The 25,413-nt window shown below is 50.7% G+C and overlaps 1 protein-coding gene across 4 annotated transcripts; it reads right to left on the bottom strand.

Annotated features, from left to right (window-relative positions):
• Positions 1–24,080, bottom strand: LOC143373636 (atrial natriuretic peptide receptor 1). Of its 4 annotated transcripts, XM_076821049.1 has the most exons (24): positions 23,321–24,080; positions 23,077–23,247; positions 22,499–22,673; positions 22,195–22,403; positions 15,498–15,893; positions 15,087–15,201; positions 14,408–14,742; positions 14,241–14,332; positions 14,026–14,164; positions 13,870–13,951; positions 12,773–12,905; positions 12,245–12,322; positions 11,984–12,061; positions 11,691–11,795; positions 11,003–11,249; positions 9,762–9,920; positions 6,052–6,128; positions 5,851–5,942; positions 3,822–3,971; positions 3,487–3,679; positions 2,906–3,080; positions 2,443–2,541; positions 2,255–2,346; positions 1–1,622 (listed from the first exon to the last, which is right to left on the bottom strand). In XM_076821049.1, exons 1-24 carry the CDS (start codon positions 23,535–23,537, stop codon positions 990–992), a joined length of 4,242 nt encoding a protein of 1,413 aa, XP_076677164.1. In that variant the 5' UTR covers positions 23,538–24,080; the 3' UTR covers positions 1–989. The 4 variants fall into 4 exon arrangements, with proteins under 4 accessions (XP_076677164.1, XP_076677165.1, XP_076677166.1 ...); XM_076821050.1 differs by lacking the exon at positions 15,498–15,893; XM_076821051.1 differs by lacking the exons at positions 22,195–22,403; positions 22,499–22,673; positions 23,077–23,247; positions 23,321–24,080 and adding an exon at positions 18,477–18,930.
• Positions 24,081–25,413: the final 1,333 nt, after the last annotated feature.

The following is a 25,413-nucleotide window of genomic DNA, read 5'->3' as shown; positions in this document are numbered from 1 at the left end:
TGACTTTCAAAAACGACGAGAGACTTTATTTCCGGAATATCAACCGTTACATCGTTAAAAGAGATTGACACGAAATAGAGAGAAATTCGATTCTTAGGGCGCGTCGTTGCTATCGTGCTAGAGCGCGGCTCCCATACTTTCTTTTTGCCGCGCGATCAGCAATGTGGGTGGAAGATGTAGAGTTCGATGCTCCGGGGGCACGGTCGAATGCGTCTCTCTTTCTCTTTCTCTCTCTCTCTCTCTCTCTCTCTCTCACACACACACTGTACCGCTTCCACCCACCACAGACTAGTGCTTCCGCGCGTGGTGAAGCGCGTCGGTCGTTCCTCGCTTAAAGCTCGATCGTTTAACAGGCGGTTTCCGTACGAGGCCCAGCCCCGTGCTCGCTTCAACGCTGTTTGTACACCGATTTGTCTAACTTTAACTCTTCATAAATATATTATCTGTTCTCGTTCAACATAGAAACCCGCGCGGGAGTATTCTGATCCTTGCGACACCGCTTCGTGTCGCTTCCCGCGACGCGACACACATCGATTGGTCCGTGGGGAGTCCCCAGGAACGCTCGATGCTCCATCCCTCGTCGATTTCCATGCACACGCGCGGGAAACCTCGCCCTCCCCGCTTCACCGGCTCCCCCGGATCTACCGAAAGCGCTGGTCCTCGAGTATCTTCGTCGTCCGGAACACCATGGATCCAAGTAAACAAGCTTCCCCTGGCACCGTTGCTTCCCTTTCGTCGCCGAGGGCAGGAAGCAGCACGCATTATCACCAGATTGGAAGATCCTCCGAAGCACAGTGCCCCCGTCCCTCGGCAGACGGACCTGCAGCCGTGTTCCCATGTGGTTGCTTATATGTTACTTCCTTCGAAAGGCGTCCCTTTCGAACGAGTGGACCCAGAATTCAGATCGGGCTTGCCGATCATAGCTCGCTGCTACATCTACGCGGAACAACGATACACGTATTTGGGAATGAAGTGGGATCGTGGAGAGCCTAGACTCGAGGAAGCGGCATCGCGGGGACAAGCAGAGGCGCGTTTGGTCCGGTCTCCGCGTGATTTGGCATGCTGTCGTTCGACTGGTAGGACCGTCGAGCTTGCGGGACCGTGTTGCTAGACGTGGAGACGATCGACACGCGATTTCGAGACGGGGAGCCGCTTCCGAGGGAACTGGTCGACAGGGAGCAAGCGCGAGTCGCCCCGTTTCCGGTTAGCATAGCGCCTCCGCCGCCGCCCTCGTCGCCACCCCCGCTGTCGTTAGCCCCCTTTCGAGTCTGACTCTGACCCTCGATTTGACTCTGCTGTCGAGCCTGTTGTTGCGCCTTCGGCTGGTTCGACTGAGACCGTTGTTGTTCTTGGAGCTTTTGCGGCGCTCGATGGTTCGCGCTCTGCTCCTGACAATTTTGCGTCGTTTGGCAGGAGCGTGTCTCCTGGAGCTTTCCGCGGTCCGGTCGATGAGTCGAAGCCACGTTCGTTTGTTCGAGCACCGTCGACGGCTGAACGGTCGTCGTCGTGATCGTTGTCATGCTTGCTGCCGTAATCGCGGCTGGCGGCGCTGTCACCTGCTGCACGTTGTTGTTCGTCGGCTTCTCGCCCATCAGCCAGTACGTGGTCATCTTCCCTTTGCCCTGAAAGCACGAGAATAAATTCAGGTACAAGCTGTAGGAGTAGGTTTTTTAATTCCTACCTCGGGCGACAGCACTGAAACCCACGATCTTGCGGGCTGCTTCTTACTTAAATATAAATAGAATCTTTCCAAAACTTGAAGGATGTTTTACTGTATATTCAGACAACCTTTTTTTATTCAATAATAATTCGTTTAATATTGTTTTGAATTGTCAAATTGTGTAGGTAAAAATGCCCAAGTTGTTCTTAATTGACAAAATTATGGGACTTTAACGAAAAAGTTACGACGTTTTTATGCAAAAAAAAGTGGTTTAATTTAATTTCTGCATAACTGTTTTTTATTCATCGACGGTATAAATTCATGTCAACGAAGAAAAACTTGGGCTTTTTTAATCAAGTGCAAAAGTTGGATTCGTCAGGATGTACACAATTTGACAACTCCGGCGGCGCGGCGCGGCGCGGCGCGGCGCGGCGCTACGAAGACATACCAATAAAACAATATTAACTGAATTATTATTGAATAAAAAAGAGTTTTCTTGTTGTCTGAGTATACAGTAAAATACCCTTAAAGTTTTGGAAAGATTCTATTTACATTTTTTGAGAAAATAATTCTTAAAAGAGGACGCGGTTTTACCTTCAAAGTGACCTCTCCTCTGCAGAACAGCTCGAATGTGCCAAAGGTGTCCAGGATCTCCTTCGTCTTCGGGCTGACGTGGATCATCAGAGCTGTAGAGGGGAAATAAATAAAAAATCGACGGGTAGTATTCGATCGTTTAGACGACTTAAACGTCGGGGATCCAACTGATGGATTCGTTCTGTTACCTTCTCCGTTGCTTTCCATCCTGGAAGCCGTATTCACGGTGTCTCCGAAGAGACAGTACCTCGGCATCTTCAAGCCAACCACACCAGCCACGCAGGGTCCTGTAACGCGGGGAATCGACGGAGTTTGCAGGTTGAAACGGGAATCGCAAGACAGAATTATGTTTATTGGAGTGTAGGGTTCCTCCCATTCGAAAGGAATAAACGAGTAAAAGATGACACCTTCTTCGTAAATTTGTTGGCAAGAACGTGGGAAAGTTTCAGACGGCGATAAAGAAAGCGTAGCGAGATTCTCCGGAGAGAGGATTAAACGAAATCCCTCGCCTTCTCTGGTGGAAGGTCACTGCAACTCGACGCATACGTAGAACTATTCGATTCGGGTTTTCAGGGAGAAAGAAGAAGAAACATAGGGTACAATAGGGTAGAGGTGGAAGAAACTATTTCGTGGAGCTCGAAACTATTTTACCAGAATGCATTCCAATTCGAAGTTTCAGCTGCTCGTTCGGTCTGTGGCGAATACTGAACGTCATCACGGTGTCTCTCAGCGCTAAGCTCATCCTCGCTATCTCCCTGGCGTGGTTCATCCCGTTTCTCACTGGTAATCCCGACACCACCATGTAAGCATCCCCGATCGTCTCCACCTAGAAAGGAACCCTCAATGATCAGATCGATATTCCTTTCCTGGCTCGAGTATATCTGAGCGGAGTGAGCGCACCTTCGAGAAGGTTTATTAATATTTTGCTGCATAATTAGTGCAACATAGTTATAGTTATAGTTAATAGTAATGCTCGTCGGGCACAGCGACGTCCAACTTGTTTGATGCTCGATAAAAGAGATGCGCGAAGATCTCTGATATACATACATAGAATAGGGACATTCTACCTTAGAGAATTCCAATAGCGATAGAGGGCTCAAGTTTTATTACCATATAACTTACTACCAGAGACGATTATTTGAAATTTCAAAAACTGAAACATGGGATTTGAAGCAGCAGGGTAACAGAAAAGTTTCGACAGCCGATTTAATTGGCTAAGATCGTAAGCTCACCTTGTAGACGTCGAAGTTCTCGATGATGGAGTCGAAGCACGTGTAGAGATCGTTGAGTAGATCCACCACTTGGAGGGGTGTGCTCTCAGCCGAGAGTTTCGTAAATCCTACGATATCACTAAAGTAGATCGTCACTTGATCGTAAGTTTCAGCTATCACGCTCTGGCCGAGTATCAACTGAGACGCGACGGACCTGAAAGTTGCGGCGAAAACCATTCTCCCTGAGCGTTAATTCGTCGTTATTCGTTATTCAGCCTCTACGACACCCCCGTGAAAAGTTGCATTCCCCATTTCCCTCTGTTGAAAGATTTCCATAGGGAAGCCCAGACACTTACTTTGGCAGTAATTGATAGAGGAGCTCCTCGCACTTCCGTTTCTGCTCGAGGTAATCAGAGGTGCGCTCGTCCACCAGGGTCTCCAAGTTGTTGGCGTACTGTTCCATGCGCGAGAGCAGGTTGTCCAGGATGTTGCTGCTCTCGTAGTCTCTGAAAGGATCACGCTCATTTTTCGTCGTTGCAAGGGAGCAATAAGAACGCCCCCTCGGTTTCTGCCTCGCGACAGAGAAGATGGAGCGTTCGAGGCGCGAGATGAAGGAAAAACGATCGAGCAGCATCGAGCGCCTGCGACCTTTCAGATCCCGTACTCCATCGGGGCGCGAAGGTGCTCGGAGTTGATGCGCCCGTCGCGGGTCATCGCTACTCAGGGTGCTGCTCGGGAGGAAATCGCATTAAATTTATTTCGCGAGCGGGGCGCACGGAAATGGAGGAAACGACGGTACATCTGCGCAGTATCCTAGTATCGCGCAACAGGACGCCGGTATCGATCGATAAAGCGCTCGACTCTCGAAACGTTCGAAATATCCATTATCCGAGGGAGGGCACTTGAGGAGGATCCCACCGACGAATGTTTATTAATCACAGGGTGCTCGAAGGGGTTCCAGGTAAATGTCGAGGAGATAAAGCTCTCCGCCAAAGGGGAGGTGGGGGGATCGTTAATTCCGCGGCGCGGAAGAATAGCAAAAGCTTTGCACGTTCCGCGCAACAGAATCCAGGGGAGGCACGTTCGTTTCGCCTCAGCGGGAGAATTAGATTGGCGTTTCAGAAGATTATTCCCGATGCAAGCTTGCGCAAGACGTTGCATTGACTTTCTAATGCGTTGGGCAATTTTCCTGCGGTTCTCCAACCCATTTGCGAGCTTTGTGTCAGCAGCAACACGTGTCTGACATTTTCCCCGATCCGCCCGCGATGCACGTGCAGTGCGCACGCGGATTCGCGTGCATTATCATTCGTTATTCAGCCTCCATCACTTGCATCCACTTCGCAGATCCGTTCCGCATAAGGCATATAGGTACAACTGAGCTGGGTTATTATCAATTCACTCGCTCGACCGGTGCTGCTGATTAGTTGGAATGCCGCGTTAGTTGGAATTGCAAAGTTTTAACCGCGTCAGAAGCCTAGGCCTGTCGCCAGCAAACGCGCCGATAAGCTCGCCGCGAATTCCGAACAAAGGGTATCGACGTTTAAACCAGCCGTAACGCGTGTCGGGCCGCGAGCACGGGCACATTCGGCTATTGACCGATCGACGTACGCGCGGCGAACCCGGTGTTCCTGAAATTCCCCGAGCAAGAGGCCTCGGCTGCCGGTGACTTGGCACGGGAACCTGACAACTATGCCAATATCAGAGGCGATCGACCTCGAGGAGCAGAGAGGGACGCCGAGGTGGGAGGGAAACTACCGAGGGCTATAACGCTATAGAATTTTCTTTCCGCTGATTCTCGCCCTTTGCGCCCTCCTCCCCGTTTTTATTGTTATACAGTCTGCGAATGCTGGATAAAGAGGTATTATCGTGATTATCGCGCGCCGGAAGCCGCCCCTTCGCTTTGGAAAATACCGAACGGCGAGCGACCCTCGAGGAGATAACGGCCATGGAACGAAATTACATTTCCAGTGCGAAGATGATGCAGCGCGACGGTTCGGATAAACAAGCCAATCGACGAATCGAATAATCCCGGTGAAGTTCGAACGAGACGCGTTAAAACTTTATTCCCCGCTTGCCCTAGTCTTTCGCCGTTTTCTTCGAAAGTGGCCGCAGCTTTTCTCGGGTCTTCAAGGTTTTAATGCCGAGACTCGAGCGCGATACGTCCGCTTTTTTCGTGGATTATAGTTGCTCGGATATCCTCGTTTTCTAGGGTACGTTTACGGTTTAACGGGGACGAGGGGTCGTTAAAATCTTCCGGGGAGAAGGTCGATTAGAACGCGACAGGGGGGAGCGCGTGACCACTCAGAGGGATCACTCGCTTATTCCCTTTTATTCCCGGCCTTCGTCGAATCGAGGGTAAAATATGGATAATCCTCTGTTACTCACTTGTTAATTTTTCGTATCGTTTGCTTGAGCGCGGGGAAGTCCGGTCGGTCCGCGGCGTCCTGTGCCCAGCATCGCCTCATCAACGTGGCCACCTAATTCGACAACGCTCTCGTTACTGTTTATTCTTTCAAAACTATGATTAATTTTCAGATGCTAGCTAAGGGCGTAGAAACAAATAATCGTTAAGTGCGGGGTTCTTACTTCCTCCTCGACCGAGCGCTCGTCGATCGCGGGCCTCAACGGGGAACTGCCGCCCCTCCTCACACCCTCCACGATTTCTGAAACAGGGAAAAGTCCGTTTGCTCGGGTCCGTAACTCACCGCAGGACTGCCAACTTTTTTAATCACGTCGCTGCCTCGGGAAACTCAAACGGTTCACGGGACGTCGTTTGCACGCGGGGATTTGCATACAATTGCTGGAGGAGCCTCGTAATTTCCTAGCGAGACGAAAAACGCGAGCGCCGGCGGCCGGATCGATACAGGAAATGACGGCTAACTGGGAAACGCGAACGGGAGCGCGGAACTTTGGTCGATTTAGAGAGGCCGGTGTGTCCCAGCGATCTCCATGAAACATTATATGAATTAATCGCTCGTGACCGTCGATAAACGCTCGGTGGTTGAAGGGAATTGGACGTGGAACGATTCGCACGCGATCCCTTACACGAACGAATCGATCCCCGGGCAACTCAGGGACACCGATTATTCACCAGCTAATTCGTACGACGTGAGTTACTCGCGGAGTTACTCGGGGGGAATTCGAGCGGCTTTCTGGCTAGATCCGAGATAAAGCGTGTAGCTGTTGAGCTCGCGCGTCTGTTCAGCCGCGACTCTTACCACTTGACCGTCGGTTTCAGTGGAACGCTCGTTGCGTGGTCAGCCAGCGCTTACCGTACCATCCCCGTGCCGCGAAACTTTGCATTTACAGGTGTAGAAGCGGTTGTATAGCTGGTGTGGCCTAGTTTCCATTCAGCGGAAAAGAGAAACTTTCGCACTGAGGGATGGAGGCTTACGTTAAGTAGCTTGTACTGGACAGACGCGATCTGTTCTCGAGTAGAAACAGATTAACGTCGTTACGTGGAAAGAATCGAAATCTCTGAGTACAGAATTTCCACACCGTCCATGGAAATGGGAATTTAAACAGGGACCTTCGATCGCAAGAAACAGGTCTCGTTTCCGCCTCGTATTTCGAGGGCGGAACAACGCGACACGGAAACGTGACGCGCCTTTCTATTCTCAAGGGAATCGCGTTAAATCCAGTAAACGAGATCGCTGCCGCTTGAAATTCTCGGCCAGTCTTTTCCCGCGGTGGATGGTGTTTCCCTATCGCGTCAGGACGTGGCGATCGATTCGCGCGTGCACCCTTCAATCCTGTACTAGATTCTGAAACTCAAAGCGCGCGAGTCTACCCGGCGCGATATTTCCTTCAAGTTGCTCGAGTGAATTTCGATAGAAGGTTTCGAGGGTGGTACCTACTGTGCCTGTACAGGTCCTCCAAGAAGGCGTTGCAGGTTTCACAGTTGAGGGTACAATGGGGCCTACGGACTTCGAGTAAAGGGCTGACGGCCCTCCGAGGGCTGGCCCCGCCGTCAGGGCTAGCGCCCGGCATCGTCGGCAACGTCAGGCTGCTCGTGCTCGACGTATTGCTTCTCTCCGCCATTGCCTCTCCTTTCTCTACCTGCCCGGATCGCTGTATACCTTCGCCGACGCTCTTGCCACTTTAGGCCTACCGACCTTCGATCCTCCGTCTTACTCTCTCTTTCTCTCTCGACCTACTCCCTCTTAAGGTCCACGCACACGTATCAGCCCCGTGACGACTCGGTGCCGTCGGTGTAAACGAAATTCTTCCGCCACCGAACTGATACGCGCGCGTGGACCTTTACGCGACAGATTAGAGGGACAGGGATGGGTGCCAGCAGGATCGTATCCGAAATCTCGACCGCATCGTCGCCCACGTTAATCGATGCGGAGCACCCGTGTCGGATCTGAATCGAATTCCCTCGGTTAGATCCCCTAGGCGAACCGTGAAAACGCGGAGTTTAAAGTTGGTTTCAACTTTCCAACGACATAGATCGATCAAGGAATTTCCCAAAGTCCGCCTCCGGAAGTCTCTCGGAAACTTTGCCACGCTCGGAACGAGTAAGGATCAGTTCCACCGTGATCGAATTTAAGGTCGAAGACTCGGCAGGACCAAGCGACCGGGCGCGTCTACCGCGGGATTACGCTTCCGCCTGCTTTCCCCGAATCGAAACTGGGCCCTTTAAGTGCGAATTGGCAGGGGGAATCGTGCCCGTTGCAAGCGTTGAGAGGTGAACGAACGAACCTTCCATGCGAGGAACGGAATGATCCCCCGATAGTCGGGATTCGTGGCCCCGAAAAATTCCAATCTCCGCCCGCCTCTGGTTGAACGAACTCACCCCCCTCCGATCGTCTCAAGTCCTACTCCTCTTACGACAGGGACCAACGATCTCTCCGGCCGGTGTTTTACCCCGTTGCACGACGCGTTCTGTAGGTATATCCGCGCTATGATATCCGGATTTTATTGAAAACAATTCCGAGAGCAAAGAATCGGGAGGACGATTTCCTAAAGTACAACGACTTCCACGAAGTATCGTGCTATCTTTGCGAGATATCGCGGAGCAGAGGACGCAGACCAGAGTCGAATCAAGAGGCGTGCTCTGTGCATCGTTCCATGAGGCGCGATGCGATCAATTAACCGTTGGATCTCAGATACGGAATCAAGGTAATGGGCTTGGAAAAAGCAGAAAAGCGAGAGGGAGAGAGAAAGAGATAGGCGTGCAGGGAAGAAGGTTGGGCGGAGGTGTAAGAGGGCCAGAGACGGTGGATGTCAGGGGAAAAGGTGCAGAGGGCCGCGTAAATGGGGCGGTCGAACCGAATCGTAAACACAGGGCACGCACCGCGGCATAAACAGGCATGCAGGCAGGTAGGCACGGGGCCACGAAGCACGGGACACACGCAGGCCACGCAACGGGCACGTAGCACGGGCGAGCGCGCACGTCCCGTTACGTCGGGGGTTGCTTAATTAAACCGCGGAGAGAGAGAGAGAGAGAGAGAGAGAGAGAGGGGGACCTACTGCCTCCTCTCCGTCTGTTCGTTCGTCTGTTGGCGCGTGTCGACACTGTCATAAGCTGATTTCACGTGTCGGCGAGGATCCGCGAACCCACTGCCACTGCTCTCGAGCCGGAGCGGAGACAATGCTCGAGAGAACGAGAGACCGGGACAGAGACAGAGAGAGAGAGAGAGTGTGTGTGTGTGTGTGTGAGAAAAGAGAGAGAGAGAGAGAGAGAGAGAGAGAGAGAGAGAGAGAGTGAGAAAAAGGGTAACGACGCACGAGGGAGAGCCGCGCGCGAGACCCGTGTGCGTTCCAGGACGCGTGAAAGCTTCGACTGAGCTTTCGACCCCCGTCGGGAAACGCTCCTAGCCTACTTGTGGCACGCTCCATCCTGTCATCGATCCTGGCCCGCTCTCGCCGCGAGCTTCCGAGCTTGCGAACTCGTGCTCCCCAGCTTCGTTACCGATCGACCCGACTAGATTCCCTTCCCACCCGGAGCTTCCGCCCTCAACACACCGCGGAAAAAGCACGTCGGTTCGGACGAAATCCTCGCCCTCGATGAGTCTCGCAGAACCTCCCTTATCGGTAGCCAATTCCAAGCCCTTTCGGCTCTCATCGTTGCTCGATAAAGCTGGGCGGTTTCGGTTTCGTATCTGTTTGTTTTTTTTTTCAATCGCGCGGAAATAAGGGAAATAGTGTTTGCTCAGCAAGAAGGTGTAACGATGGGAGTAATGTTCTTAGACTTTATTACACCAGCAATGTCGCGTATGCTTGTGAATATAGAGGTAGCTGGCAGCGGCTGAGGAATAAAGCTCTCCGCGTTGCTTTCTTATGGAACTTACCCCTCGGAGAGAGATTACAGTTGTCAGCCAAGTAAAACGGTCCCTCGCGCACCACGATCTCGTGCACGATTATGGCGAAGCTGTATACATCGCCCTTCTGAGTGCCCTCCGGAGGTCGCCTTTCCGTCCTCAACAATTCTGGGGCAGTCCAAAGCTGTCCTGCGTAAAGAAAACACTATTCCACTGCCTCGTAGTTACACGCGTCTATACACCTAGAGAACTCGTAAACGACTCTCGTCGTTTCAAACCCTCCTTCAAACTCTCCAAACACACAAAATCATCCCCCGAATTTTCAACTCAGCAGCTTTCCGTGGCGCTCGAGCGCACCCCAAGTACTCTCCAAATTCCTTTCACCCAAGGTACCCATATGCACACGTGCCATTGCGGATGTAAGCGGCGAAAGTTTTGAAAGAGAAACAAGCTGTTTCAACAGAAACGCTCCATCCGGAGTCAGAGTTAAGCGGAAACTTTCTCCCGGGGGCAACTCGCTAGTTAACAGAAACTTTTGAATCGGCATAGCCCTGCCCCTTTGTAAAGAAACTTTCCGCAAAGATTCCCTGAAAATTCCGTTCCGGGGAAGGGAATCTTCAAAGTTCCTTTATTCTACGTGGCCTTCTTCATTCGGCCAGCTATTTTGAGAGTTTAAGGGGAGTCCTATTTTTGCAGTTAAAAACATAGTAAAATTTGGGATTTTTTTTTTAAGAAACTATCGTTTCGATTAATCTGAAATTCGGACCATGTTTTTATGCATCTTTGAAGAAGGTGCAGTTTTTTTTATTATTAATTTTTAATAATGAATATAGGAGTTATGCATGATCGACCATCACGCCGTGCACAATTCGTCGTCCACTGGTCAGCCTGACATTTATCTTCGAGGTAATCTGAAACAGAAAAATGAAACAGCGTTTTATTTTATACATATGTAGCTTCTGTTTGATGAACCAGAATACCGATAAATTATATACTTGTTTTGTTACATAAGAAAATAGGCGCAAAATTGGACAGCAAAAATTAAAGGTTCAGACCTTTCAGTTTGAAAACTCACCACTGATCTCCACAATATTTTTTTTTTCGTTTATTCTGGTTCACCAAACTGTAGCTACATATGTACAAATTAAACCGCCGTTTTATTTTTCTGTTTCAGATTACCTGGCAGGTAAACATCATTAAAAATTAATAAATCGAAATTTCAGATGAATCGAATCGCAAGTTTGTTGGAAAAAAATTCCCGCTGCACCTACTTCTCCAATAAGCGTAGCTGTCCCTGTCCGCCTCCGCGTCGCTGGGGTTCATCTTCCTCAGCTCGTGCAGCCCGAAATCGGCGATCTTGAGGACGAAGCGGGAGTCCACCACGCAGTTGGAGGACTTGAGGTTTCCGTGGCTCCTCACCTCGGACGCGTGAAGGTACGCCATGCCCCGGACGATGTCGTGTATCAGGGAGCCGCGAAACACGCGATCCAGCTTGATCTGTTCGTTTTCCAGAATATCCTGCCTCAAACATACCGAATGATCGATCAAACGAGCTGCGTCCACGCGGCCGAGACACTTGAGCGAATTACCGGCTCCGTAAGTAGTTAGTCGGACGGTATGGTCGGACGGGGGCCGCGCTCGCGATCGAATCCGGCGGGCGCCGGACGACTCAGAGGTTTAATCTAGCAATTCGATTACATTTTTAATCGAGCTCGGTAACGAACACGCGGGCGCGAGATACTATCGGTCCCTGTCAAAGTTAGCCAGGGTGCTTTAACAACCAACTTCCCACCCTGTGTTTCTTATGTGTCTCTGATCCTCGATCACGGAATTATTACTGTTAAAATTTTCAATTAATTTTAAAATAACTCTTACTTATAAAAAAGTTAACAGTTTCATTCGACCCTTTGGGACGGAATCAAAGTTCCGCAAGCAGCGTTGCTAAAGAAATGGACAAACCTGAAGAGATCCTTTGGGGCAGTACTCGGTCAACAGGCAGCAGTGGGGTGGCTCGACGCAGGCACCGTAAAATCGGACCAGATGATCGTGCTGGAGGTCCTTCATCTGCACGAACCACAAGAAACGTTATCGTATAGAACTTCCCTGGGAAGCGAGTGTCAGCGATCGGTGAAATTTGCAATTTCAAGGAGACAGAGAAGTAGCAGAGTAACTTCTCGATTTCTTCTTTCCGCGAGGGTAAAGATTACTCCCGCACCGTGACCAATGTCTCGTTGAAAAGTTCAGAAGCTCACCTTCTTCAATTCCAGCAACAGTGGCCGCGAGATCTCCACCTTGTTCCTCGGTATCAGCTTGATGGCGACTTTGGAGTTCTGCAAGGAATAACTTTGAACGTAGCCGGTGGAATTTACTCGGAGAATTCGTTCGCGCGGATTCTAAATCTATAGACTGCGAGATGTAACTCGAGGGCCCGTGAATGGGGAGAGCGACAAAAGCAAATATTCATCTCGATAGTTTCGCTCCGTATGAAGGTATTACCGTCGATAAAGTCGAACCTTGTAAAATCCCGTTGGAACGTACGCGTTTTTGTCCACGTCGTCCGGCATGCTCGCGTTCTCTTCCGAGTATATAGTCTGCAAGGAGAAAAAAACGGTTCGTTTCAGTTTAACCCGATTGCCAGGTCTGAAATCGATCGGTTCCGCTGAACACGTCGTGCATGTGACGTTGGAAATGCGTCGAGCAAGTCCTCGGACTTTTTGCCTCTTTTGTAGAGAAAAATCTGGGATGGGACGGAAAGTAGCGTAAAAATAGAATACACTCTCTCTGATCCGCGCTCTGCTCGAATATCGGCCCGAGCGGATTTAAATCTATCTCCCTTCCAGGATATTATGGGTATTCAGAAGCTGCCTCGACGTCGTAATCGCCCTTTACCATCAATTGGACGCAACTAATGATTAATTAAAGCTTCTCTTTTATCGCGCTTAGACTTAGCCGTCACATTCAGTCTCCGCCACTATCGGAATTTTCTTTTAATATTACTACCACGGAGATAAATAAATAAATAAATGACGTCTCTTATTCACCAGCTGGCTACCGCGCATCTTGTTCGCGACTAACGAGTACATCGAGCCCCTCGTCCTCGCGGTCGGCACCACGATGTCGTTCCAGTGCACCTTCCACGTCATGGACGCTATTTCCGCTTCGAGCTTAAAGTGTCTGTAACAAATAATTCGTTATCGCGTGTACAATCGCTCCCCATTTGTGACTCTGGCGCGCGAAGGAAGATCAGAGCCGTGGAAAGTCTGAACGTACGACCTTGATATTCTCGAGGAAGCCACGCTGACAGAGTAAACGCTAACGAGGGCAGACAACGGGGCAGATGAGATCGATCAGATGCACGCGAATTACCCGCGAATCTATGGGAATAGTCGGAATAGCATCTGGGGGCCAATTAACTCGACTGATCAGTTCGATTTCCGTCTGTTCCTCCGCGAATCGATCGGGCATCCTCGATGGCGAGAAGAATCTGTGGAATCCGCGCGTCCCGAATTCGCGATTTAATTAGTCGCCAATGCGATGCAGATTGCACGATCGCAACTATGAGCGCAGAATTGTATCTGATTTTCTATTTATTCACAAGATCGTTATACCAGTTTTTCGATTTCGAATTCTGTCTACTCTGATCCAATTAATCGTATCTGTGAAGTAACCAACAAGTATACCGGTTCATTTCACCTTTCTCGCCATATCTCTGCGAGTATTCGAAATAATATAAGTACTGTGCTATGCTTTAGCTGTGACCCATTTTAGCCTAGATCGCTCTTATTTTATGTACAATCTGTCTTAACAGATAAATAAATAAATAAATAAATGTTGCTAGTTTCCTCTAGAAAACTTACGATAGTTTGACAGAAACAAATACGTCGCGCGATACGGCCGGCGGGATACACGAAAGTTAAGGCACGCGGGTGCGGCAACAAAACTTTCGTCCCGATTAACGTTTCATTCGGCTAACAAGCTAATCCGTTTAGGAAGGATGAACGGCTAATTGTCCCGTAGATCCGCGGCGCTATAAATTCCGAATCGTAACTGGATCGCATGCACGATAAAACTAATCGGATTAAAGTGTCCCAGGTAGGAAGCAAGCTGTGTAGACGCGAATTATGTCATTTCAACTCACCTGTAAATGAAGACCGAGGCGACGACGAGTACCACCACGATCGAGCTCAGCACCATCGAGAGGATCGCGTGTCCTGGAAGGGCTGCCGAGCAAGACCGATTGAAATTGTCAGATAATCGTATAAAGATGCCATTCGACGCGATATAAGAAACTCACAGTTATCAGGGCACAGGGAGCCATCGAATCCGCAAGTGGGTGTGTCAGGGGGTGGCTCGGCTCTGCCCCCGGACCAGTGGATCCTTTTCCCAGGAACGTACTCCAATGTTTTATTGGCACCGTAGTAATTGGCCACGATCTGCAATAACAACGACTCGGGATCAGTTAAAGGGCCCTGGCGCTCGCACAGCTGCCGCGCTGTGTTGTGTGTCTACCTCGAACTTGGAGGTCTCGGGATTCATGTCGAGCAGCGAGTAGTCCGCTATTCGATCGCCATTCTCGTCGATATTCACGTCCCCGGTTATACCTGCGGCAGGGGAAATAAGCACGTAACGAGGGCGGGCATCGAAGAAACCCGCTGTAGAAAATGTTTGCCGGTCACCTTTAAAGCTCCTTCCCCACATCCGCCTGGTGAGATTACCGCCGTCTAGATTCACCTTGCCTGGGTGCTCCGGCAGGCTCTCCTTAAGGGCGAGCGCGTAAAGGAGCACGGCGTCGTAAAACGCGGTAACGAACGTCGACACCGAGCTGTTCCCGAAGGTGAAGTTGTACTTGCTCTGGGCCAGGGACTTGACCTCCCTCGAAAAGTTCAGGTACTCGAAATTGTCCGGGGTTCGGGCGGTCACTGTTAACAAGGATTGATAAGCCTTCCGCGCCTTCTCGTTCCTCTCCTCCGTGTCCGCGTCCACCCTCCAGGGCTCCTTCGTGTTGTTGTCGCTGAAAGGGACAGGAAAGGGCTTCTATCGCGGTCTTTTCTCTGCTGCACGCTACAGCTAGGTGATATTTTTTAATTTCAGGCGAAAGCAAAGATAGGGGCCATTCTGAAGTTACGAGAAGGTAATTTTGCCAATTCCTTGGGACTGTGTAGAAATTTGAAGCCCGTGAAGCTTAATTTAATTCACGCATTATGCACGGTGCTCGAGTTACTCTGGGATACCCCTGTCGACAATGGGTATAATGTAGATGCGATGCTTTCTCGACCTGGACGATCGAGCGAATACTTTCTCGGAATACTTAATTCTTGCCTGGATATGCTTTCAACCTACACGATCCACGCTTACCTGGACGAGAGCTCTATGGAGAAGAACACGTATTCCCCGGAGTCGACCATGCCAAGCTCCTCGGCCGCCAGCAGGATCTCCCTGATGGTCGTCGAGTTGGCGCACATCACTACAACTGAAACAAAGGCAAAGCTTCTTTCTCTCCCTTCTTCCAACACCCAAATGCCTTCCTACCGGAGATGGGGAAAATTTTTATTTAAATAAAAATTAAAGTTAATTCTCATCAAAGTTACGGTAACTTTTATTCTATCCGTTATTTAAATGATTTTTTATTTAGTTAATGCCCAACTCTGCTTCCTACCACCGACTGACCGCCCTTTTTAAAAGTATCCGTCGCAAAAGAAGACATAAAAATTCATAAAACTCATCGTCTCTCGGAATCATTGCTCGCCTCCCAGCCGCCGAACTCACTTCTGGCCGATTGCGAGACGAAGTCGAGCAGGTTCCTGTAATCTTGGGCGGTGGTGATCTCCTGGTTGAAGCTCCTGTACACCGGCGTTTGGTTCAGAGCCGTGAAAACGGCACCCAGCGTGAAGTGGCATTCGGAATTTCCGCGGCTGCTCGCCATCGGGTGATTGTGAAACAGAAGACCGGCGATCTTCCAGCCGAATCTCCTGAGGATGTGTCTGAGCGCCTCGCCCACCAGACGATGGGAGCCCATCATCCTGGTGAGGGTGGGATAGTGCTCGCCCTTGTACCGAAATGCCTCTGCCTGCGCGCCGGCTGTCAGCACGGGGATGCCCCAGACACCGGCGTACCTCGCGACCGGGGCGATCACGTAATCGCACACCGGGCCCAGGAATGCATCTGCGCTCACAAGATCCACGCGTTCAGAAGCCGCGATCTACGCGCCCTTAGGTTTCCCGGGGGGGTTCGGGCGAGAAACTTTCTACGACCCCATGAACCTCTTTATTGGTCACCCTTGTCCGAGGTATCAAGCGAAATCAGAGCCTCGCTTCGCAGGCAATAAAGATATATCCTGCCAGTCCGAAAAAATTAAAGCCCTAAGGCTTAATCCGACGACTGAATTTCATTAGCACCTTCTCCCCTCCGCTCCCCGATGCGGGAAAACAGTAATTCCATCCGATTAAAAGCGTAGCAGCTAGTTTGCGGATTACGACGAAAATGGGGATTATCCGGCTGCGATAAGGGGGAAAGTTTGCTCCAACTGCCGGGAGTCTGTCATCTGGAATATTAAACTCTACCAGCTCGTGTTTCTCTGCCGAGCGAACCTTTTGTTCGTCAAGAGAGTGCTCTCGATCGATCGATGGAGCGGACGGCGATAGCGGCGCGCGGTTTCCGCGAGCTCTCCGATCGCTCCAGTTGCTCCGCGCGAATACCAAGCTTATCGCGTAACAATTTCGCGACAAGATAACGTTTATCACGCTACCAGACCCCACGAACCGTGCACCAACTACTTTTCAACGATCACGCGCATCTTCGCCCGTGCGATAAGCGCTTCTACTCTTCAAGCCCGAGGAATCCTCCTGAAAGTGAGGCAGACTCGAGATGCCTTGAAAAGTATCCGAGGGCAAGGAGTTGGACAACTTGGAAAAGGAGAGCGTGCCTGTCGGGGCGTGAGGTAATCGGACAGCAGTCTCCGATTCCCTGAATCTCCCAACGAGACGTAAAAGCGAGCGTCTTCTTTCGCTCCTCCCAGCTTGGATTTGTAGTTTAGATAAACTAGGAGATAGGACGGGAGGCGTCTGCAGCCGTAATTCAATCTTGGGTAACGAGGAGTGCGTTGCAGAAGTGTCCCTCCACGCAGACGGCAGAATACTTGGGGAAACTTGGAGAGGACGTGACTGAGAAGACCAAGAACTAATACAGCAGAATGTTTCTATAAACAACCCCACAAAGTGGAATCCCAAAGTTTTCGATCCACCTGTTCGGGAGGAGGGCCGACATCGACGGCTCGTAAATAATTCAGCGGTCGCCCGCGATAGATCTACCCTTCTTCGTGTTCTTCCGGCTGCTCTCCTGCGAGAGGGACAATACCAGTTAAGATGGATGGCCGGAGAGGATCGAGAGCGGAGCTGATGACTCCCGCGTGTTCCCACTGCGACCGCTTTACTGCTGCCCGTCGTATAAACACAGCCGAACGCGACCACTATCTAAGAAACGACGTCGAGCGCCGCAAGGTCGGCAGGATTTGCTTCTCGATCTCTGTTTTGGTCGTTCGGAAACAGTCGATTGAAAACAAATATCTCCTCTCTAAAACCAGCCCTCGAGGTCGATCGTAATTCAAGCTTTGTCCTGACCTACCTCAATTTCAAAGCAATTGTATTCCCTAATTCGCGCAGATAAAAGTCGATTAACGGTCCACGGGATGCCCATTCGCTGCAATAGCGTACCGAGAAGATGGGATTCGTTCCGGCAACAGCGTGTCCCGCGAAGATGCTCGCTCTTGATACGCGCACAGTGTCGCAGAATGATTTGATAATAAAATGGACAATTGCAGGCGAGGTAACCGACATTGCCAGTGATCCAGGGACGGCTAGATGGACGCTTGTCTCGGGCATAAAGGTGAGGACGAAGGCGAACGTACGGTTCCAAAGCGGGGGCGAGCTTGTATCGCATTGTTTATGCAGAGGCCGTTCGGATACCGTTCTCTGTCACGCCGCTCGTATCGCGTAAAAGGATGGGCCCAGGCGGAGGGTTGCTCGCCTCTCGCTGGCTGGAATTCCGTGGCAAGTGAGCAGAGCGGACCGTTGCCCGGCTTCTGGAGGAATTGCTTCGCGGTGGATAAAGGCGGCAAGACGACAGAGAGAGAGAGAGAGAAAGGGGGGGAGGGCTAATTAAACAGAATTGAAATGGTATTTAATGTCCCGTGGGGGAGCGGAGAACAGCCGGAGCAAGAGTCACGAGGCGGCCTTTGGTTGAGTGACCGCCAACGAAGGCTCCGTGTGCCGTCGTTGCATCGCAGCTGCAAGACGCTCGTATGACGTCAACCGGCCGTAACGACGAGCTCGTCTACATTTTGCGGCCCTACGAGACGTTAACGACGAAACGAGGCTCGATTAAGCCACGCCAACTAATCGACGCCGGGGACCCTAAGGGCGACTCTAAAGCCTTGGTTGATGCTCGCGGCTCGATTCCGGCCGCTCGATAACCGCGTCGATAAAACGATCGGGCGAAAGCTACGGTGACGCGCGCGCGTAAACACTTCTAATTATAGGCGCTGATAAGGATCGTGAGTGTGAACGGGAGCAAACTCCGCCGGCTGACACCTTTCTGGCGGGGGAAGGTAGATAGGTAGATAGCCTGATATCGAAGATGCCTGTCAAAGTAGCACTAAAGGTCCATCGATAAAACAGAATAATTATCTCCCCGAACATAAAGCATGCAATGTCCCTATATTCCCTCGGCGGTGAAAAAATGAATGATGACCTGCCGTCCGGTTGATGTAGAAGTCGAAGGCAGCCAGGGGCCCGTAGGTGCTCGAGCACCGCGAGTCTCGATGATCGACCTTTATCTTCCACCCTGGTAGCGGCCCCCTACTCGAGCTGATGGCCCTCACCGCCAGGAAAACGGCAGGCAGCACCCTGGGCAGGCCCTGCTCGTGCCTTGGATCGGCAGGCGCGATCACAGCTAGCTTCACCTCCCTTTTCACGGGCGGAAGTCGCGGCTCCACGCACTCCTTGGAGGGCTGCATCGTCGTCGCGGTGTTGGCGCTCGCGCTGGCACACATCGTCGTCAACAGCAACGTCAGCCTCATCGGCGTGTCGCTCACGCGTCTGCACCACTTTCCTCTTTTAGTTGACATCCTAGATTTCTGATTTCCTTCCGAGCGTCGTCCTGCTGCCACTCGCGAGGAAACTGCTCCTGTGACTCGGCTTCCTACGCGCTCCAATCTTGTCGCTGGTTATTCGTCAATTTTGGCCATTCAGTGGAGGAGCTTCGAAGCGTGCGAGTCTCCCTCGGGATCGCATCTTGCGAGCACGGTGTTTGGTTCCATTACTGCGTCAGAGGTGCACTCGAGCGACTTTGCTTTCAACGGCCGAGAACTTCTGGCAGCCATGAAGGGTGCGTGACGACCTTCTGATGTCGTCCTCGGGCTTTTGGTACTGCGACAGAGAGACGCGAGGAAGAGGAGCACAGCTAGGGGATGAAGCTTCTAAGGTGGATTTAGGGATGAGAAATTGTTGGGGTCGGATACTTATCGCCTTTGTCAGGCGTAGGCGGGAAAGCTTAAATATCACCTCTGTGGAACTCTAAATTCTCATCTTCTCACGCTTCTCTGAAGCTGTAACGAAATTGTCCGGTGTCGAGGGGCTAGTTTCGAAGCAAACGGGAACTCGTATGAACGGGTGAACATCGGCGAAATAGGTCGTCTCCCAACGACAGGAACTACGATTCCGTTGGCCTGCGGCTCGCGTCCGTTAAGGCGAAGCAGGAAATAGTATTACGCGTGTATTGAATTTGTCGAATCGAAGGGGAGGGTCCGGCTGGATGTTACTTGGTTTTTTGCAATGAAATTTCAACGGACAGGGGAGGGAAAGAAGCAGACCGGGTGGATGAGCAAATAGAATTATCCGTGATGGTGACGATTTAGAAATAAACCGTGGTGAATCCAATGCGCGACCGAGAAATCGCGATTAATGCATCGGGGCTGGGCTATACATCGTCCGTAACAGCTCGATGTATCTTTGTACCGAGCAAATAATTTACCAGCGACGTGAAATCGGAATTTTCGTCAAGTTGCTCGCGCCACAATGAAACGAACACGAGGCAGAACTTGTTAGTCGCGGATAAAGCGCAGGCCATCAAAGATGACCTACTCGCGGGCAACTAATTAATCGGCGTCGAGTTTCCTATTAAACGAGAGCCCTTTCTCTTCGTGAACTTCTACAAGGAGATCTCTCTTTATAAAACACGCAGTTACGTCCTCCTACAGAACTTGTCACCGCCGTTTGCCGACCAGAAAGCAGATATTCCCGGAGTTTTCACAGTTGCGAGGCGGTTGCAGCGGAACTCAGCGATGTCCAGTCGCCAGTGATACACTTCCACGTGGAAAACTCGTTCAACCAATCGATCTACACAGTTTACTCTCTCTCTCTCTCTCTCTCTCTCTCGCAACTTTAACGTCCGCAAGTTCGAAAGATGCGCGTCTAAAGACGTAGCTCACTTTTCTCACATATAAATATTCACTCTCGACCCGCCTTAGCACCCTCGTTTTACCAAAGATACGCGAGGTTCTTGCCGGTCAACAGAGGCAAGCCACGTGGAGAAGATGAAATCGTTTAAATCGAGCTGGAAGCTCGACGAAGCAGCTTCCTTTCGCTTTGGAACATGAAAATAGGCGTGGAAACGATCGCGAGGTATTATAGCGGTGCTTAATAAAGGATTTTCACGGAATACGAAACGTTTTCCGTCCCGAAGCGAGCGAGGCAAGGGCGCGCGATTGAAACTGAGGCGTCCAGAGCGCTCGAGAGGAAGCAGCCCGCTCCGGATCGCCAACGATGCCGCGGCGATCGTCCTCTTCCTTTCCCTCTTTCTCCGCGCGATTCTTCCCTCTTTCTCTGGCAACAACAGACACGTCCAGGACACTGTCTGCACGTACACGTCGCTTCGCTCGTCACAGAGACAGAAGTCAGAGCGAGGAAAACGCATGCGTCCGATGATCGCACGCCCTCCGCGTTCTATCGCGCTTTCGGCGGCTTCATTCCGTTTTGGACCACCATCGCAGCACATTAGTATCCCTCGCTTCTGCCCAACAAACCCAGACACGCTTTGTAAACCAAAGCTAAAGACCTTTCACTGCACATGTCTCTTTCTCTATCTGTTTGAATTGGAAAATGAAAAACCGCGAGGTAATAGCGTACATCTCTCTGCACCCTTTCGCGAAGTCTCCAACCCAGACTATTTACCGATCAGCCCCTTTGAATTTAAATAAATCCGAGCGCTCTGAACGCAACTTCCGCTTCCCTGTAACGCGGGTTGCGTCCTCCTTCGCGCTTACCCACGATCGAACCCCGCCGTAACTCTGGTTACCCGTCGAGGACGCTCGCCGGTCCAATTACCGACCAAGCAGCAGCCCTGTACTCGTGGCGCCAGGTTTAAACTCCGCGGTACTGGGAGCACGACTCCCGCCCTGGATTCTGCGTTCGCAAATACAGACTGTATCTCTGCATCAGTTGTTATCAGCAAGGCGAGACCGATCAGCGTGCACCGGCTGGTCGTCCAGAGAAATCCTCGTAACACTTGGACAGATATCGTCGCGTATAGATTTTTCACATTCATTAAGGAAACGTTTAAATATAGACCCGACGACGCGTCGGGCAGTATCACGCGGCGAGGGAACAATAATAGAAGCGGTTCGAGTCGGTGATAACGCGGCCCGCGATAACGCGGACGAAACGGCGAGATAACGCTTCTCGCTTCGACTAATTGATACGAGCAATTAGATCGGCAATTACCAGCGATCGCTTTCCACCTCGGCGGTGGGAAGAAGGCGGGCGGAAGGGTCGCGCCCGGTCTAATTCCATCTTTGGAAATTCGATAACGCGGGCCAGATAGCGCGCGGGGAGAGGGGGGGGGCAGTTAAAAGCCGAGGAGGACTCTCGACGTGATTGATGCCCTTAATGCAGCCGCGTGTACGCACACAACACTCGGAAGTGACCGAGCGTGCATGTATTTAGGTAGGTATCGGCCTGGAATGGACGAAGCTCGTCGCGCGAATCAGAGCTTTCGTTAAATTTGCGAAGCAATTCTCGGCCACCCCTTTTAACGGGCGCTCGATTAACTCGCCCCAGATAATACAATGTACGCTCGTTTGCCTGAAAAGTCCTGATAGAAAGGGGCTGATTATGCCGCGCTCGCTCGCCTCATTTTTAGTTGCTTCTAGATAAAGCTCCTTGGTTTGGTCCTTGATTCTTGGGGATCGGTGAAAGAGAAATCGGTTCCCCTGGTTGGCAGTGGGAGGTGTAATCGCTACTTTACCTCACAATGGGCGCTGGAAAGGAATTCTCGGAAGACAGATCGAGCGTTTGAGTGAACTCGTAGATAGATCCCTCGGCCACGGATAGCACGGACGATCAGTCGGCGGAACCTGTCCAAGTCCCGTGGTCGAAAATAGACGAACGACGATAGAAAAATGGCAACTCACCACCGTACCAGTTGCCCACGTGATCGCGCAACGCCTCTGGATAATCTCCGGCCACGGTAGTTTCGACATCAAAGGTTCCAAACGCGAAGTTTGGCTGCTTCTTGATGAACTCCACCATGGACTTCATCATCAGCTGACAGGTGTGCCTGCCGGCCACCTGACTTTGCCCGTTGGTCGCGTAAACCAGATGCACCTTCCTCCATTCGTAGCTGAGAGAGAGAGAGAGAGAGAGAGAGAGAGAGAGAGAGAGAGGGAGGGAGAGAGAGCAATCGAAGAGGAAATTGATAAAACGAGTAATACTAACCGATTCATTAGAGCGACAAAGAAGTTGGCTACGTCTCTGAACGCCACGTTGCCGATCCTGGTGGTCATAAAGTACTCGTCCTTGCACTCTGTCTTTTTCTCCGTGAAGTCGAAGGTGAAACCCCCTGTGGTTATGAGCGGTGCGCCGAAAAACTTCACCACCCGCCCCACGGCCGCTGAAAACCGTTGAAACTCGTTAAAAGAGCTCCGAAACTCTTGAGAAACCTTTGAAGAGAGCAGATATTGGGGGGAGTCTCGAAGAATCTAACGAGTTTGCAAGGACTCGAGCTGATAAAAATAACATTGCAAACACCAGAAAACTACTGGAAATATTCATTGCTCGACTCTCTGAAATTTACGTAGCACTCGTTGACGTGCAATCTTTGTAACAATATGATTCATACTTTGGTCAAGATAATGGGCTACGCATTGTTGCATTTCTGCAGATATTTGCCTAGGAGATTAATCCCGTGTAACCGCGTCTGAAGTATTGTATAATCACCTAATGAATTTTATTGAATTTGCATTGGGCTCCCCCCAAGATTAAATGCAATAAATATTTGCAGCATTGCGACTTACCCACGCAGTAATCGCAAGCAGGCCCAAGGAACAGGTGAACGCAGTTAGAGAAACTATCGATGGCACCAATCTGCGCGTACGTGGCGTCACAGTGGTCATCCTGCGACAAGAACTTGAGCCTGAGCCACTGCGGAACAAGTCCCCTGGACTTGGCTTCGTGGACGGCCAGATCTACAAAAGCAAAAGACACCTCTAATAGCAAAGCCCACGAGACACCCCAGGATGGACCTAGAAGCCAACTCACCAAGGACAGGCAGGACCTTGAGCAAGGATATCTCGAAGCTGGGGTCCGCTGGCAGGATGACGGCTATTCTGAGCTCGCAGGAGACCGCCCCGTGGCGATTCCTCTTGCAGAGCGCCTCGCAATCGCGCGCCAGCTGCACCTCTCTGCAGGTCACCTTCCCCCTCAAAGGACACGCCAGCCACACGATCATCAGCATGACGATCCAATTGGCACCCATGTAGCCGCGGCGACGTCCTGTCCGCGTGTGCAAGCGGCTCGGTTCCGGCCTCAGGCGAGATCAATTCCACGGCAGCGTTCCCAGCTCGACGACGAACTGTCCTTCCGCACTGACACCGTGTCACCGACCGCTAGACACTCTGAGCAGAGACACCATCCCCTGGCCACGTCCATTCTCCCTCGAGAAAATTCGGCGTACCTCGAGCCTCCGCTAGTGGATGCTTCGTGGCGATCCGAGGTGATAAGCCGTGGCTTCTAGTTGGAGAAGCGAACGGAAGATCCCGGTGGCGAAGATCAGCGGAGACGGTTGGAACGGTGGCGAGCGCGTATCTATGATGATACGGCCGGAAGATCTTTCGTTGGAGATCGATGTGATGGTAGATAACTATTCTTAGACGATACACACTCCAAGTTGCACGCGCACAGGCGAGTACGCGCCGCGCGGCGGGCGGCGGGCGGCCGCGAGCTGACCGACGATTCCTCTCGGACCAGAGCTGCTAACTGCTTGCAAGCCACCTACCAGAGAATTCTTCGGGCCCGTTCCTCCTCTGATTCCGGTGGTTGCTCTGTGCTGGACGGCGAGCGACCTCGCGGAGGTGGAGGTGGCGTAGTGTCCCGGTTCCACTTGCTTCGGTGATCTTGATCCGCATTAGCGAGCTACAGGCACGTAAGTGGAGTTCTCGTCCGCTCATGTCCCGTTATCGCTGATTTTCTATCGCGTCGATTGATAATAGCTATCGAAAAGCTGCGACGCGCTCGCTGACCGCCGCGAGCTGCGAGCCACCTCCCGCCACTTCTTTAAACGATCCACGGGTATTATTCTAACGCGAGCTATCGCGCCGCGCATGCTCCGCGCGTCGCCCCTTTCAAGCGGCGCGGCGCGGCGCGGCACGTTATGTTTGACTACGCATTACTAAAAAATTAGTTTCTAATGCTTTGCTGAAACATTTTAGTAAAGTAATATAGGTACCTATAGGGGAATGTAGGGCAAGACGGTAGCGCTAAGAAGAAACGTAAAGAATATCAAATAGGTATATTCTTTATGTAACATTTAAGCAACAAAAATCAGGCCACAGGAACCAAAAACCTAAATAAATTTCTTTTTCGTAAGTAACTAAATTTTCCCAACTTACTACCAACATGAAGAAACATCGTAACGAAAGAAATTTGAAAGTGAAAAAATATATATCATAGTTAATAATAATGCAATGGATATTTTCGCAATTATAATTAACCATTGAGCTTGTTTTGATAGGGGGCCATGGTTTCCCGAAGTATAGGTGTCGCTCGGTGGTAGGAACTCGTGCTTACCCCTCGTCTTTCCTTCTTTCCTGAATTTCTTTTTTTTTAATCGAGTGATTGCTTGGCAGTTCCCTAGATTCTACATTTAAACCAAAGAGATCGATGAAACTTTGTTTCCATCTATGAGACCTGGTAATCGGTGACAAACATGACGAACCGATGGCTGCGATTGTCAAATATTTTAGTTACATATAACAATTTTTTCAACTTGCAATATTTTGATAGAATGTAAAACTACGTGTAACTTTTATACATGAAATAATGATATGTAAAATTATAAAGTGTTAAGATAGATAGTGGATAAGTGGAACTTGGAATATTTCAGTAAGGTACTCGAACAGAAGCGATTTTCAATATTTTTTCAAGTTCCAATTCTTTGGTGAAGTATTCCAAGTTCTATCTCGTTTCACATCAAAGTATTGCTGGATCTGTTAATTTCGAAAAAGAATTTACACACTGTAAGAGTTTCTTGACTCACAAGCTTTACCTAATTACGGTTGGACCATTAACGTTTTAAAAATCATTTAATAGCCATTCACTTTAACATAAAATATCTTTAAAACGTATTGCTAAAT

Source organism: Andrena cerasifolii, chromosome 10 (assembly GCF_050908995.1).
Source record: "Andrena cerasifolii isolate SP2316 chromosome 10, iyAndCera1_principal, whole genome shotgun sequence".
NCBI classification, from domain to species: domain Eukaryota; kingdom Metazoa; phylum Arthropoda; class Insecta; order Hymenoptera; family Andrenidae; genus Andrena; species Andrena cerasifolii.
The sequence above is the reverse complement of the archived record's forward strand: the minus strand, read 5'-3'. Positions and strand labels throughout refer to the sequence as shown.